The sequence below is a fragment of the Balaenoptera physalus genome (genome assembly GCF_965194825.1).
Source record: "Balaenoptera physalus genome assembly, chromosome: 5".
NCBI lineage: Eukaryota > Metazoa > Chordata > Mammalia > Artiodactyla > Balaenopteridae > Balaenoptera > Balaenoptera physalus.
This window is the reverse complement of record NC_138884.1, coordinates 86,625,433-86,639,613: the sequence shown is the minus strand read 5'-3', so window position 1 is coordinate 86,639,613 and position 14,181 is coordinate 86,625,433. Positions and strand designations below refer to the sequence as shown.

Here is a 14,181-nt window from a genome sequence, read left to right as displayed (position 1 = left end):
TTTCATAATAAGCTATTGAATGATATTCTTAAATGTTAATGTAATAATTTGATGAGTTATGTTTTTTATTATTGCATTTAAAATTTGAGTTATATGTAATAGATATATTACTAATTAAATCATTCTTTAAAAATTCTGGAAACAAGCTATTAATTTTTAAATTTTAGTAGAAGTCACAAAGTGCTAATAGTTTTTTTTTCATGTTCAGTACTTTTTTTTCTTTTTGGAATGTCTTAAATCATCTATGTCTGGAATGCATGTAATGAGCTCTTGTTTAGAATTATTACTGTTAACACCAATTATCTTATAAACTAAAGTTAATATAATTCCATAGTTAATGGAATTTCTTTTTATCATTAAGGCCGCCTTGAATTAAAAGAAGATAATATTGAGTGCCTGTTATCTACAGCTTGCCTTCTTCAGCTTTCACAGGTTGTGGAAGCATGCTGTAAGTTTTTAATGAAACAGCTTCACCCGTCCAACTGTCTTGGAATCCGTTCTTTTGCTGATGCTCAAGGTTGTACAGATTTGCATAAAGTGGCTCACAATTATACTATGGTATGTATTTTTTGAAAAGCAGGAAGGTATATGCTCTTTGCCTTATTCCTTATTGTTGCAGGCTTATCTACATGTTGCTGTCTTCCCCATGGCTCTGCCATATGTCTTGAGGTTCAGGCTCACTGTGTAGTGTGTCATATTTTCATTGAGTTATGAGGAAAAAACATCAAGTCATATTTCTCCTGATTTATGAGTCAAGCCTTAAGTTATTATAGCCACTAAGAAACAGAGCAGTAGCCTAGGACTATTCCATTCAAGATTTTCAGATCTGCTGCTTTTTAAAGCAGGATTTCCCCCAGACAGTTTATTTTGTAGCACATGGATGAATTTCAGAATTGTCCACATACTGATGGAAGTTGGTGATAGTGATTGTAGTGTATGGTGCAGTACTAGTACAGAAGATAGGAGGATGAAAGGGAGACTTTTTATTAAGGATAAATCTGACTATACGTTGGAAGTGTCTTTAGCTACATAGAAAAATGTTCTTATTAATTGTAGCAAATTATGTGCTCAAAGTAAAACACAGGGGGTTCTGATTCAGAAGCCTGGCAGATAATGGATATAGATTGATCTAGGACAGCAAGAAAATAAGGGCATGTTGAGGGCATACTGTTGGGACCAGCCTCCACCATCTCAACAGTAGAGGGATTTGGGGAACAGAGGTGTGTGGATCTTTAAGGAATGACCATCTTGCTACACGTGGGTCTTCACACCTGGGCAGTGATTGAAATTTTTGCTTTAAATGCTTCATTTAGGGCAATACAGTTTCTGAGAGAAGAAAGAATGTGAACATTCACATACACATATATCATTATCCATGTTACTGATTTAGTCAACACTTAGGAGATATTTTTTTTGTCTACCCTCTCCTCCATCCCCCTTCCTTCCATTGAATTGGTTTGTAGGTGAAGGGATTGAACAGTACTTTAGAAATCTTCTACTAGAGAAATAGAGATTTGGAAAAAATTATAAGAATAGATATTTGTAACTATTAGGAAGATTAATTCTACTTACTTCATGAGCTTAATGTGAGGATTAAATGAGTTAATAGAAGTTTAGCACTTAAAACCGTGATTGATACATAGTATACCCAGTCAATAAATGATATCATCATCATCATCATTATTTAGATTTACTCTGTTCAACACAGTAGGGATCTATGTGAGTGAGCAAAAGCACTCAGGCAAAAGCAGAACCTTTATGGATTCGTTATTCTCCCCGTGGTGTAATCGCTTCTTAGAAATGTTTCTTATTTATGATGTCAAAGGGCTTCAAGTGAAAAAATAGAGACTGTGTGACAGGGCAGTACTGTACAGACCTAGCATCGTATTACGTTAACATCTTTTAGACCTAGCATCGTATTAGGTTAACATCTTTTTTTTTTTTTTTTTTAAAGAAAGCACTCTTTTTTTTTTTTAAATTAATTTATTTATTTATGGCTGTGTTGGGTCTTCGTTTCTGTGCGAGGGCTTTCTCTAGTTGTGGCAAGCGGAGGCCACTCTTCATCGCGGTGCGCGGGCCTCTCACTATCGCAGCCTCTCTTGTTGCGGAGCACAGGCTCCAGACGCGCAGGCTCAGTAATTGTGGCTCACGGGCCCAGCTGCTCTGCGGCATGTGGGATCTTCCCAGACCAGGGCTCGAACCCGTGTCCCCTGCATTAGCAGGCAGATTCTCAACCACTGCGCCACCAGGGAAGCCCCAGGTTAACATCTTTTAAATAAAGTCCTTTGAAATATTTCCCCCCCAAGCCTTTCTTTTTTTTTTTTCTTTTAAGGAAACTGGCACCCTTTTTAAATTTTTGCTTGTTTGTTTGTTGTTTTTTGAATTTTATTTATTTATTTTTTATACAGCAGGTTCTTATTACTTATCTATTTTATACATATTAGTGCATATATGTCAATCCCAATCTCCTAATTCATCCCACCACCACCTGCTTTCCCTCCTTGGTGTCCATATTTTTGTTCTCTACATCTTTGTCTCTATTTCTGCCTTGCAAGCTGGCTCATCTGTACCATTTTTCTAGATTCCACATATATGTGTTACTATACAATATTTGTTTTTCTCTTTCTGACTTACTTCACTCTGTATGACAGTCTCTAGTAGGTGCATCCATGTCTCCACAAATGACCCAATTTCGTTCCTTTTTATGGCTGAGTAATATTCCATTGTATACATGTACCACATCTTCTTTATCCATTCGTCTGTCGATGGGCATTTAGGTTGCCTCCATGACCTGGCTATTGTAAATAATGCTGCAGTGAACATTGTGCATGTGTCTTTTTGAATTATGGTTTTCTCAGGGTGTATGCCCAGTAGTGGGATAGCTCGGTCATATGGTAATTCTATTTTTAGTTTTTTAAGGAACCTCCATACTGTTCTCCATAGTGGCTGTATCAATTTACATTCCCACCAACAGTGCAAGAGGGTTCCCTTTTCTCCACACCCTCTCCAGCATTTGTTGTTTGTAGATTTTCTGATGATGCCCATTCTAACTGGTGTGAGGTGATACCTCATTGTAGTTTTGATTTGCATTTCTCTAATAATTAGTGATGTTGAGCATCTTTTCATCTGCTTCGTGGCCATCTGTATGTCTTCTTTGGAGAAATGTCTATTTAGGTCTCCTGCCCATTTTTGGATTGGGTTGTTTGTTTCTTTAATATTGAGCTGCATGAGCTGTTTATATATTTTGGAGATTAATCCTTTGTCCATTGATTCGTTTGCAAATATTTTCTCCCATTCTGAGGGTTGTCTTTTCATCTTGTTTATAGTTTCCTTTGCCGTGCAAAAGCTTTTAAGTTTCATTAGGTTCCATTTGTTTATTTTTGTTTTTATTTCCATTTCTCTAGGAGATGGGTCAAAAAAGATCTTGCTGTGAATTATGTCAAAGAGTGTTCTTCCTATGTTTTCCTCTAAGAGTTTGATAGTGTCTTGTCTTACATTTAGGTCTTTAATCCATTTTGAGTTTATTTTTGTGTATGATGTTAGGGAGTGTTCTAATTTCATTATTTTACATGTAGCTGTCCAGTTTTCCCAGCACCACTTATTGAAGAGACTGTCTTTTCTCCATTATATATCCTTGCCTCCTTTGTCATAGATTAGTTGACCATAGATGCATGGGTTTATCTCTGGGCTTTCTATCCTGTTCCATTGATCTATATTTCTGTTTTTGTGCCAGTACCATATTGTCTTGATTACTGTAGCTTTGTAGTATAGTCTGAAGTCAGGGAGTCTGATTCCTCCCGCTCCGTTTTTTTCCTTAAAGATTGCTTTGGCTATTTGGGGTCTTTTGTGTCTCCATACAAATTAAAAAATTTTTTTGTTCTAGTTCTGTAAAAGATTCATTGGTAATTTGATAGGGATTGCATTGAATCTGTAGATTGCTTTGGGTAGTATAGTCATTTTCACAATATTGATTCTTCCAATCCAAGAACATGGTATATCTCTTCATCTGTTTGTGTCATCTTTGATTTCTTTCATCAGTGTCTTATAATTTTCTGAGTACAGGTCTTTTACCTCCTTAGATAGGTTAATTCCTAGGTATTTTATTCTTTTGTTGCAATAGTGAATGAGATTGTTTCCTTAATTTCTCTTTCTGATCTTTCATTGTTAGTGTATAGGAATGCAAGAGATTTCTGTGCATTAGTTTCGTATCCTGCAACTTTACCAAATTCATTGATTAGCTCTAGTAGTTTTCTGGTGGCATCTTTAGGATTATCTATGTATAGTATCATGTCATCTGCAGTGACAGTTTTACTTCTTTTCTAATTAGGATTCCTTTTATTTCTTTTTCTTCTCTGATTGCCATGGCTAAAACTACCAAAACTATGTTGAATAATAGTGGTGAGAGTGGGCAACCTTTTCTTGTTCCTGATCTTAGAAGAAATGGTTTCAGTTTTTCACCACTGAGAACGATGTTGACTGTGGGTTTGTCATATACGGCCTTTATTATGTTGAGGTAGGTTCCCTCTGTGCCCCCTTTCTGCAGAGTTTTTATCATAAATCGGTGTTGAATTTTGTCAAAAGCTTTTTCTGCATCTATTGAGATGATCATATGGTTTTTATTCTTCAATTTATTAATATGATGTATCACACTGATTGATCTGCATATATTGAAGAATCCTTGCATCCCTGGGATAAATCCCACTTGATCATGGTGTATGATCCTTTTAATGTGTTGTTGGATTCTGTTTCCTAATATTTTGTTGAGGATTTTTCATCTATATTCATCAGTGATATTGGTCTGTAATTTTCTTTTTTTGTAGTATCTTTGTCTGGTTTTGGTATCAGGGTGATGGTGGCCTCGTAGAATGAGTTTGGGAGTGTTCCTTCCTCTGCAATTTTTTGGAAGAGTTTGAGAAGGATGGGTCTTAGCTCTTCTCTAAATGTTTGATAGAATTCACCTGTGAAGCCATCTGGTCCTGGACTTTTGTTTGTTGGAAGATTTTTAATCACAGTTTCAATTTCATTACTTGTGATTGGTCTGTTCATATTTTCTATTTCTTCCTGGTTCAGTCTTGGAAGGTTATACCTTTCTAAGAATTTATCCATTTCTTCCAGGTTGTCCATTTTATTGGCATAGAGTTGCATGTAGTAATCTCTTAGGATGCTTTGTATTTCTGTGGTGTCCATTGTAACCTCTCCTTTTTCACTTCTAATTTTGTTGATTTGAGTCCTCTCCCTCTTTTTCTTGATGAGTCTGGCTAAAGGTTTATCAATTTTGTTTATCTTCTCAAAGAACCAGCTTTTAGTTTTATTGGTCTTTGCTGTTGTTTTCTTTGTTTCTATTTCATTTATTTCTGCTCTGATCTTTATGATTTCTTTCCTTCTACTAATTTTGGGTTTTGTTTGTTCTTCTTTCTCTAGTTCCTTTAGGTGTAAGTTTAGGTTGTTTATTTGAGATTTTTCTTCTTTTTTTGAGGTAGGATTGTGTTGCTATAAACTTCCCTCTTAGAACTGCTTTTGCTGCATTCCATAGGTTTTGGGTCGTCGTGTTTTCTTTGTCATTTGTCTCTAGGTATTTTTTGATTTTGTCTTTGATTTCTTCAGTGATCTCTTGGTTATTTAGTAACGTATTGTTTAGCTTCCATGTGTTTGTGTTTTTTACGTTTTTTTCCTGGTGATTTATTTTTAATCTCATAGCGTTGTGGTTGGAAAAGATACTTGATATGATTTCAGGTTTTTAAAATGTACCGAGGCTTGATTTGTGACCCAAGATGTGATCTATCCTGGAGAATGTTCCGTATGCACTTGAGAAGAAAGTGTAATCTGCTGTTTTTGGATGGAATGTCCTATAAGTACCTTATCTATCTGGTCTGTTGTGTCATTTAAAGCTTTTGTTTCCTTATTAGTTTTCTGTCTGGATGATCTGTCTGTTGGTGTAAGTGAGGTGTTAAAGTCCCCCAGTATTTTTGTGTTACTGTCGATATCCTCTTTTATAGCTGTTAGCAGTTGTGTTATGTATTGAGGTGCTCCTATGTTGGGTGCATATATATTTATAATTGTTATATCTTCCTCTTGAATTGATCCCTTGATCATTATGTAGTGTCCTTCCTTGTCTCTTGTAACATTCTTTATTTCAAAGTCTCTTTTCTCTGATATGAGTATTGCTACTCCAAGTTTCTTTTGATTTCCATTTGCATAGAGTTTCTTTTTCCATCCCCTCACTGAAGTGGGTCTCTTGTAGACAGCATATATATGTGTCTCTTTTTGTATCCAATCAGTGAGGCTGTGTCTTTTGGTTGGTGCATTTAATCCATTCACATTTAAGGTAATTATCTATATGTATGTTCCTGTTACCATTTTCTTAATTGTTTTGGCTTTGTTTTTGTAGGTCTTTTCTTCTCTTGTGTTTCCCACTTAGAGAAGTTCCTTTAGCATTTGTTGTAGAGCTGGTTTGGTGGTGCTGAATTCTCTTAGCTTTTGCTTGTCTGTAAAGCTTTTGATTTCTCCGTTGAATCTGAATGAGATCCTTGCCGGGCAGAGTAATCTTGGTTGTACGTTCTTCCCTTTCATCACTTTTAAGTATATCATGCCACTCCCTTCTGGCTTACAGAGTTTCTGCTGAGAAATCAGCTGTTAACCTTATGGGAGTTCCCTTGTATGTTATCTGTCGTTTTTCCCTTGTTGCTTTCAATAATTTTTCTTTGTCTTTAATTTTTGCCAGTTTGATTACTGTGTATCTTGGTGTGTTTCTCCTTGGGTTTATCCTGCCTGGGACTCTCTGCGCTTCCTGGACTTGGGTGGCTATTTCCTTTCCCATGTTAGGGAAGTTTTCGACTGTAATTTCTTCAGATATTTTCTCTGGTCCTTTCTCTCTCTCTTCTCCTTCTGGGACCCCTATAATGCGAATGTTGTTGCGTTTAATGTTGTCCCAGAGGTCTCTTAGGCTGTCTTCATTTCTTTTCATTCTTTTCTCTTTATTCTGTTCTGCGGCAGTGAATTCCACCATTCTGTCTTCCAGGTCCCTTATCCGTTCTTCTGCCTCAGTTATTCTGCTATTGATTCCTTCTCGTGTAGTTTTCATTTCAGTTATTGTATTGTTCATCTCTGTTTGTTTGTTCTTTAATTCTTCTAGGTGTTTGTTCTTTAATTCTTCTAGGTCTTTGTTAAACATTTCTTGCATCTTCTCGATCTTTGCCTCCATTCTTTTTCCGAGGTCCTGGATCATCTTCACTATCATTATTCTGAATTCTTTTTCTGGAAGGTTGCCTTTCTCCACTTCATTTAGTTGTTTTTCTGGTTTTTTTTCTTGTTCCTTCATCTGGTGCATAGTCCTCTGCCTTTTCATTTTGTCTGTTTTTCTGTGAGTGTTGTTTTCATTCCACAGGCTGCAAGATTGTAGTTCCTCTTGCTTCTGCTGTCTGCCCTCTGGTGGATGAGGCTGTCTTCCTCCCTAGTCTTTATTCGTCCCTGTAGATTTCTTAGTTTAACTTTTACAGCTTAGGTTCAAATATTTTTTGGAATAAGATAAATATAAATAAAATAAAGCTGGATTTTTTTTCCTTTGTAATCATTCCATAATTTACATAATATTTCTTACCTAAGAAGGAGTTTTATTCACATGCAAACATTTGTATGCATTTAGGTCATTGCTGTTCTTTACAGTAGAGGCACAGTTGCTCCTTTAAGGCTTAGATATAAATTAAATTTAAATTAGCTTGATGTTTATAAAGCTATTTTCATAGCCCATTAGTTGTGGTAGTTTTTTTCTCCCCAAGGCCATTATTTGACATTATTCAGTTTCAACAGAGACCTGAAATTGAATTCTAATAACAGTAAGTATTTAGAGGCAGATTGTGTGATTTGAGTTGTTGCTGTGGGAACTGAATGAAAATGTATAGCAGAATTCAATCTTCAATTTAAATAAATCCCGCAGTAATTTCATGTGCTTGAAAACTGTTCCAAAGGAGGAAGGAGCATAATGCTAGCAAGTGTTTGGTAGCATGATAGCTGTTTGTATCGTAAAATGGATTTAAAATATGAAGTAAGCACATGCCACAGAGTGAAATCAACTGTCACAATTAGCAAATAGTGCACGTACTTGGGATGTTCACTCATCCTGCATGAATACAAATAGGAAAGGATGAAAAGTTCCTTCTTGTAATCCTGAAATCTGGAAACTTTTGTTCTTGTTCTGACTGCCACCAAACGTGACCTGGCAGCCATCATGTAACCTCTACCAAAAAAATCTAAGACTGGTTATATCATTACAAATATTGAATGTCATTGTGGATTTATAAAATAAATACAAACATTTGATTTTACAATTTTAAATTTTGTTTCTTGATCTAGAAAACCTGTAAAAAACATTGAATTTTGCTAAAATACTTGCTTCAAAACCAAATTAATACTTTTGAAAAGCACTTTGTGTTTAACCTTGAGTTCAGTAGTATTTCCATAAGGTGTTGAAAAACTCCAATTTCACTTAATACAAATTCTACCAGAATGGAATGGGCATTGTTCTGAAATAGATATATCAACAAATAAACTATTAATTAAATGAATATTTATATAATCTTTTTCTCATTGATGAAATGCAATTAATTCCATTTGAAAGTATGGCAGTAGTTACTTCAGTGTTGTATAACTGTTGACTGTACTGTATACTTTTGCACTATTAGAAATGTATATTATTTTGATTTCTCAGAATCTCATCTAACATTATATAATAAATATCTTTCCGTTTATCTATGTGGTCTTTGTCCCTAAAATTTTTAATGCCTGAATAATAGCCAATTGAGTTACAACCCCCTAGAGCTGGACATTTAAGCTATTTCCCATTTTTTTTACTATTATAAATAATAATACAAAGAAGCACCATCAGAGAAGCATCAGCTTTTTTTCCCCCCTCTTGTGAATTATTTACTAAGGATTAAACTACTTGTGGTATAACTATGCGTTGATAGCTTCAACATTTTTATAGCTCTTGCTGTGTGTTACCAAATCATTTTATAATGTTGGTATACAATTGAGTAGTACAATTTGCTTGAAGCCATTCCAGCCCTGAGGTTTTATTAAAATATATTTCTGAAAAATGATAATCAGTCATTTTAAAATAGATTCATTTGGGCATCTTTAACAAATCATGATGAATTGAGGCAATTGAATGTAGTTAATTATTCACGTATGGTTTTCCTCTTAAGAATTTCTTGGAAAGAAGTGAAATGTCAACCCAAGATATATCTTAGATCAGTGGCTAACTTGGGTTACTGGAGGCTATATGGAAAATACAATTCTCATCTTGATATAGAAGATAATTGTTGATAGTCCTTATCTCTAACTCTAATTTAAATAGCTTGAGCTATTTTTAAATAGCTCTGATTTAAACAGCCTTAGCTTTTTTTATTAAAACTGTATGCTGAGACAGCCATAGTACATTAAGAAGCATAAGAAAAACATTAAGGGACAATACTTCTAGCATTTATATTTGTATTATAACTATGTAAGCAGCCCATGCATTAAGACTTGTAACCTTTTACAACAGAAGACTATTTCTTTTCTCTTTAGATTGTTTAGCATAATAGCCTAGTAAAAGTTATCTAAGGGCATTTTTATCTTCCATTTCAAATTATAAAGAGGCTGATTCTAGAATGTGGCCAGAACTGAGTCATCTTCTGTCTAAGGCCCTGGAGTCCCAGTGCACTGTAGGTCAACATTTTTGTTTTGGCTGTTTTTCCTATGAGACCAAAAGAACTTTGTATATAAATCAGGTAAGAAGAGATTAAAGTTTTCAAATCAGACCTAAAATCCTTGGTGGTCTTATAAATAATATTAAAATACTTTTAAAGGCCAGTTTGGCTCACGGATAGCTCTAAGGACACATTCTCTTCCCAGGCAGAGTCTGAGAAGACTTCCGTGGTTCAGAATGGTCTTGGGAAATTTAGCCACCCTAGAGGCCATTTCTGGGTATGAGAAATAACTTCATTCTCACCCAGGTATTTTGCTTCCCTCTTGGCCAAAATCTTCTGCACCACAAATCTAAACTCACTTTTGATGTTAATCATACAGAGTGTCTATGTCATTTTTTCTATCTTCCTTTGAAAGACTTGCCAAAACTATTCCCTAACTTGAGCAAAGCAATACCGAAAAGTCCCAAATTTATTTTTTAATTGTAATAAATGATACAACACTTTAATTCTACTTACATAGAAATAAGAATTTTAACATAATTACAGTTTAAATGTTATTTTCTGCTGTGTTTTTTCCCTTGCAAGCAATAATACATTGTAAGGAAGGGCGGAAGTATAAACTGTGTTTTGGCATCTAATTAAAAGATGTTTAGTTTCTTTTAAACTGTGATGGACAGAAGAAACAATATCAATTATATGCTCTTTTTCCCTCTAGGAACATTTCATGGAAGTAATTCGAAACCAGGAATTTGTGTTATTACCAGCCAGTGAAATTGCAAAGCTCTTGGCCAGTGATGACATGAACATTCCTAGTGAGGAGACAATATTGAATGCACTTCTTACTTGGGTCCGTCATGATTTGGAACAGAGACGGAAAGATCTCAGTAAACTTTTGGCTTATATTAGGCTACCTCTCCTTGCGCCACAGGTAAACTATTTTTGATTATTTAAAATCAATGTCATAATTTCAACAACAGTAGTTGCTGCGACTTTGAGTAGTCAGCCTTCCACATCTGTGGGCTCCGCATCTCAAATTCAGCAAAGCGTAGATTGAAAATATTTTTTTAAAAATTCCAGAAAATTCCAAAATGCAAAACTTGAAGCTGTCCTGTACCAGCAACTATTACATAACATTTACGTTGCATTTACAGCTATTTACATAGCATTTGCATTGTATTTGGTATTGTAGGTAATCCAGAGATGATGTAAAATATACAGGAGACTGTGCAGAGGTTATCGGCAAATACTACATATTTGAGGTGAAATGTTGTATCCACACAAATCCTGGAACCAACCCCCTGTCCCCAGAATACTGAGGGACTACTGTATTCACTTTATGCTAATTACATTAATATGAGCTTATCTATTAATTACATTAATATGAGCTTATTTATTCTATTCAATATGGTTATTTTATATATATTCCTATGAAATGTTAAGGTGAAAAGATAGTGAGCAAAAAAAAAATTCTGTTTTCAAACCAGAAGGTCTGACTATCTAAATTGCATCCATTAAGTAACATTGTTGCTTTGAGGTTAGTAATTTTATTTGACTCAGCTGCAGACCTATCTTAGCAACTGAAGAATTAATAAAGCTGCTAATGAAAGAAACACTGGACTCTAGGAACCAGAAAATTTAGATTAATTCATTTGCCACACATTTATTAAGTATCCACTAAATGCTGGATTCTGGTGGTATATAAATTAATAACATGTTAATAGTTCTGGCTCTGACATCTAAAACTCTGTGACTTGGCAAATTCACATACCTCGGTTTCTTCATCTGTCAAGTGGAGATAACATCCTTGCTATCTAACAGGACTTTTATGAGGATCAGAAAAGTGCTCTGTGAAATAAAATGTGTTATAAATAATATTAGTATAATTATTATCATTATTTTAGAATTGAGAGATATCTAGTTGGTATATTCAAAGCAATCAGTAACATATTTACATGCATGGTTTCCCCTTTTTACAATTTCAGCTGGAATATACAAAAATTTCCTCTGCATACTTTGCTACTTATTTTGAGGCCTTAAATAGAGTCCTTGACAGTAAAGAAAGAATGAGCTGTTACTGCTTGAGATCAGATTTTTTGTTGTTGTTGTTTAAAGTGCCATAAGTTTTATTTTATTTGTATTTATCTTGAGCATTATATATTATTTCCATCTGTTGTGAGCAAAAGTTACTGTTTGTTCTCTACCTCATAGAAACAAAAATCAGTGCTGATGCTTTATAAGAAAGACCTCTCTTCACAGATAGAATATTGTATGAATTCATAGGAGTGAAACTACATGAATTGATGACAATTCAGGAAAAATAACATCATAAAACATTTCTCTTAAAATCAGATTTAAAGATGAGAGGACTATCTTTGCTGATATCCAACAGAATTTTTTTCTTATCCTTTTCTAAATGAAAGAAAATAAAATCTGAAAAATCCTAGTGGACTTTGAAAAGAATCTGTGCAATTAAATAACCTGACAATTTACCTCAGTCCTGTAGCTTCAAATATTTATGATACTATATTTGCATGACTCTAAGAGATCTTTAAAATTTCTTTTAGCCAGGATACTGCTGATAATCATAGCCATAAGATCTTAGAGTTGAAAGGCACTTTGGAGAACATTTAGTCTAACACCTGTTGTACAAATGAAGTAACAGACCAAAAAAGTAAAACCATATGCGCAGAATCACAAAGTGATTGCATAACTCCCTTCTGCGTTGTAGGTTTCTTTGGCTTTGTTACTTGGCTAACATCATATATTAGAGTTATGAGACAGAGGTAGGACTTGAACCCAAATAAAGTTCTATGCCTTTTCCACTGAACTATTCTGCCTTTTGAATGTACTTTGGGTAAATTTGTGAGGTGGGGGGAGGGACATCAGGTGGAGGAAGAAATAGATTAAAAAATAAATCAGTAATTACAATATAATGAGATGAAGGCTGTGATCTATACATAAACATGGTATTATGAAAATAATTGGAGTGGCCCACCCAGACTGATGGTGTGGAAGCTAGGAGAATCTCTGAAGTGTCACTCAGTTTGCAGGCTGAGTTCGCCACCCAAAAGAATGGGCATAATAGCCCAGGGAAGAAGGGGTTCTAGTTATAGAGCCATGAGCAAATATATCGTGTTCTGGAATTTGAAGATAGCTTGCATGGCTAGAGTACAGAAATAAAAGGGCAATGTTGAGAGATGAGGCTGGAGAGGTAAACGGACCAGATCGTGAAGGAACTCAGTCATGCCAAGGAGTTTGGATTTTATCCTAAAAGCAGTGAGGAAGCACTAAAGGGTTTTAAGTAGGGAATGGCATAATTATCCTTTTAGTTTAGAAAGATCCTATAACTGCATTGCAGAGAATGGATTGGAGGAGTCAAAGTAGAAATACACTAGGAAGGCTATTGGATTCAGACCAGTGAATTAATCACTTTCTGGAAGTGGAGGTAGAGAAATTAATTACCAGAGTCAAGAGCTATTTAGAAGGTAGAATTGATGCAACTTAATGACCAATTGAATGGTGCAGGGTAAAAAAGGGAAAAAAAAAGAAGGGTCCAGAATAATTCTGATTTGTGCAACTAGGTTGATGAAGGTGCTGTTGATTAAGACAGAATACAGGATGAAGAGCTGATTTTGAAGGTGGGGAAGAAAGTAGAAGAACCATGTTCCCAGAGCTTCTTGACACCTTTAATCCTCTTAGAGTCTAAGAAGTTTTGAAAACTACTTATTTAGGTTGTTGAAGCCAAGGGGAAGAGAGTGACACCGATCAAAGAGAACATGAGGGTACTAGGGGTGGAACCCTAAGAATCACTAATATTTAGTGGTAGTCCCAAAGCTGCCTAAATACCTGTAGTACCATTAAAAAGAGATTGCAAGTTCTAGAAGGAGGAAATTTTTGTGGGGGGGGCCGTGTTGGGTCTTCGTTGCCACGTGGGCTTTCTTTAGTTGCGGCGAGCGGGGGCTACTCTTCCTTGCGGTGCATGGACTTCTCATTGCAGTGGCTTCTCTTGTTGCAGAGCACGGGCTGTAGGCGCGTGGGCTTCAGTAGTTGTGGCTCACGGGCTCTAGAGCGCGGGCTCAGTAGTTGTGGCGCACGGGTTTAGTTGCTCCGCGGCATGTGGGATCTTCCCGGACCAGTGCTCGAACCCATGTCCCCTGCACTGGCAGGCGGATTCTGGACCATTGCGCCACCAGGGAAGCCCAAGAAGGAGGAAATTTTAACATCATCACATGCTACAGAGAAGACAGATAAGGATGGAAAAACCACTGGATTAGCCCAATGGTTCTCAAAGTGTGATCCCCAACTATAGGATCAGCACCACATGGGTAATTGTTTAAAATGAAAATTATTAGTTCCCCACTCTACACCTACTGAATCTGATACTCTGGGTGGTTATTAAAACACAAGCCAGCTGTGTTTTAATAAGCCCTCAGGTGCATCTGATGCCCACTCAAGTTTGAGAACCACTGTCTTAACTTGATGAGTAGCAGTGATG

At 35.7% G+C, this 14,181-nt stretch overlaps 1 protein-coding gene across 10 annotated transcripts in view; it reads left to right on the top strand.

Moving 5' to 3' along the window:
• KLHL5 (kelch like family member 5) overlaps positions 1–14,181 on the top strand; it is a 195,384-nt gene that overhangs the window by 43,720 nt on the left and 137,483 nt on the right. For all 10 annotated transcript variants that reach the window (XR_014264392.1, XM_082464089.1, XM_082464085.1 and 7 more), the window contains 2 exons: positions 362–558; positions 10,402–10,614. Coding sequence is in view for 9 of the 10 variants with exons in the window: in XM_082464089.1 (XP_082320215.1) it covers positions 362–558; positions 10,402–10,614 (410 nt within the window). In the remaining variant the exon portion in view is untranslated. The remainder of the gene's footprint in view (positions 1–361; positions 559–10,401; positions 10,615–14,181) is intronic.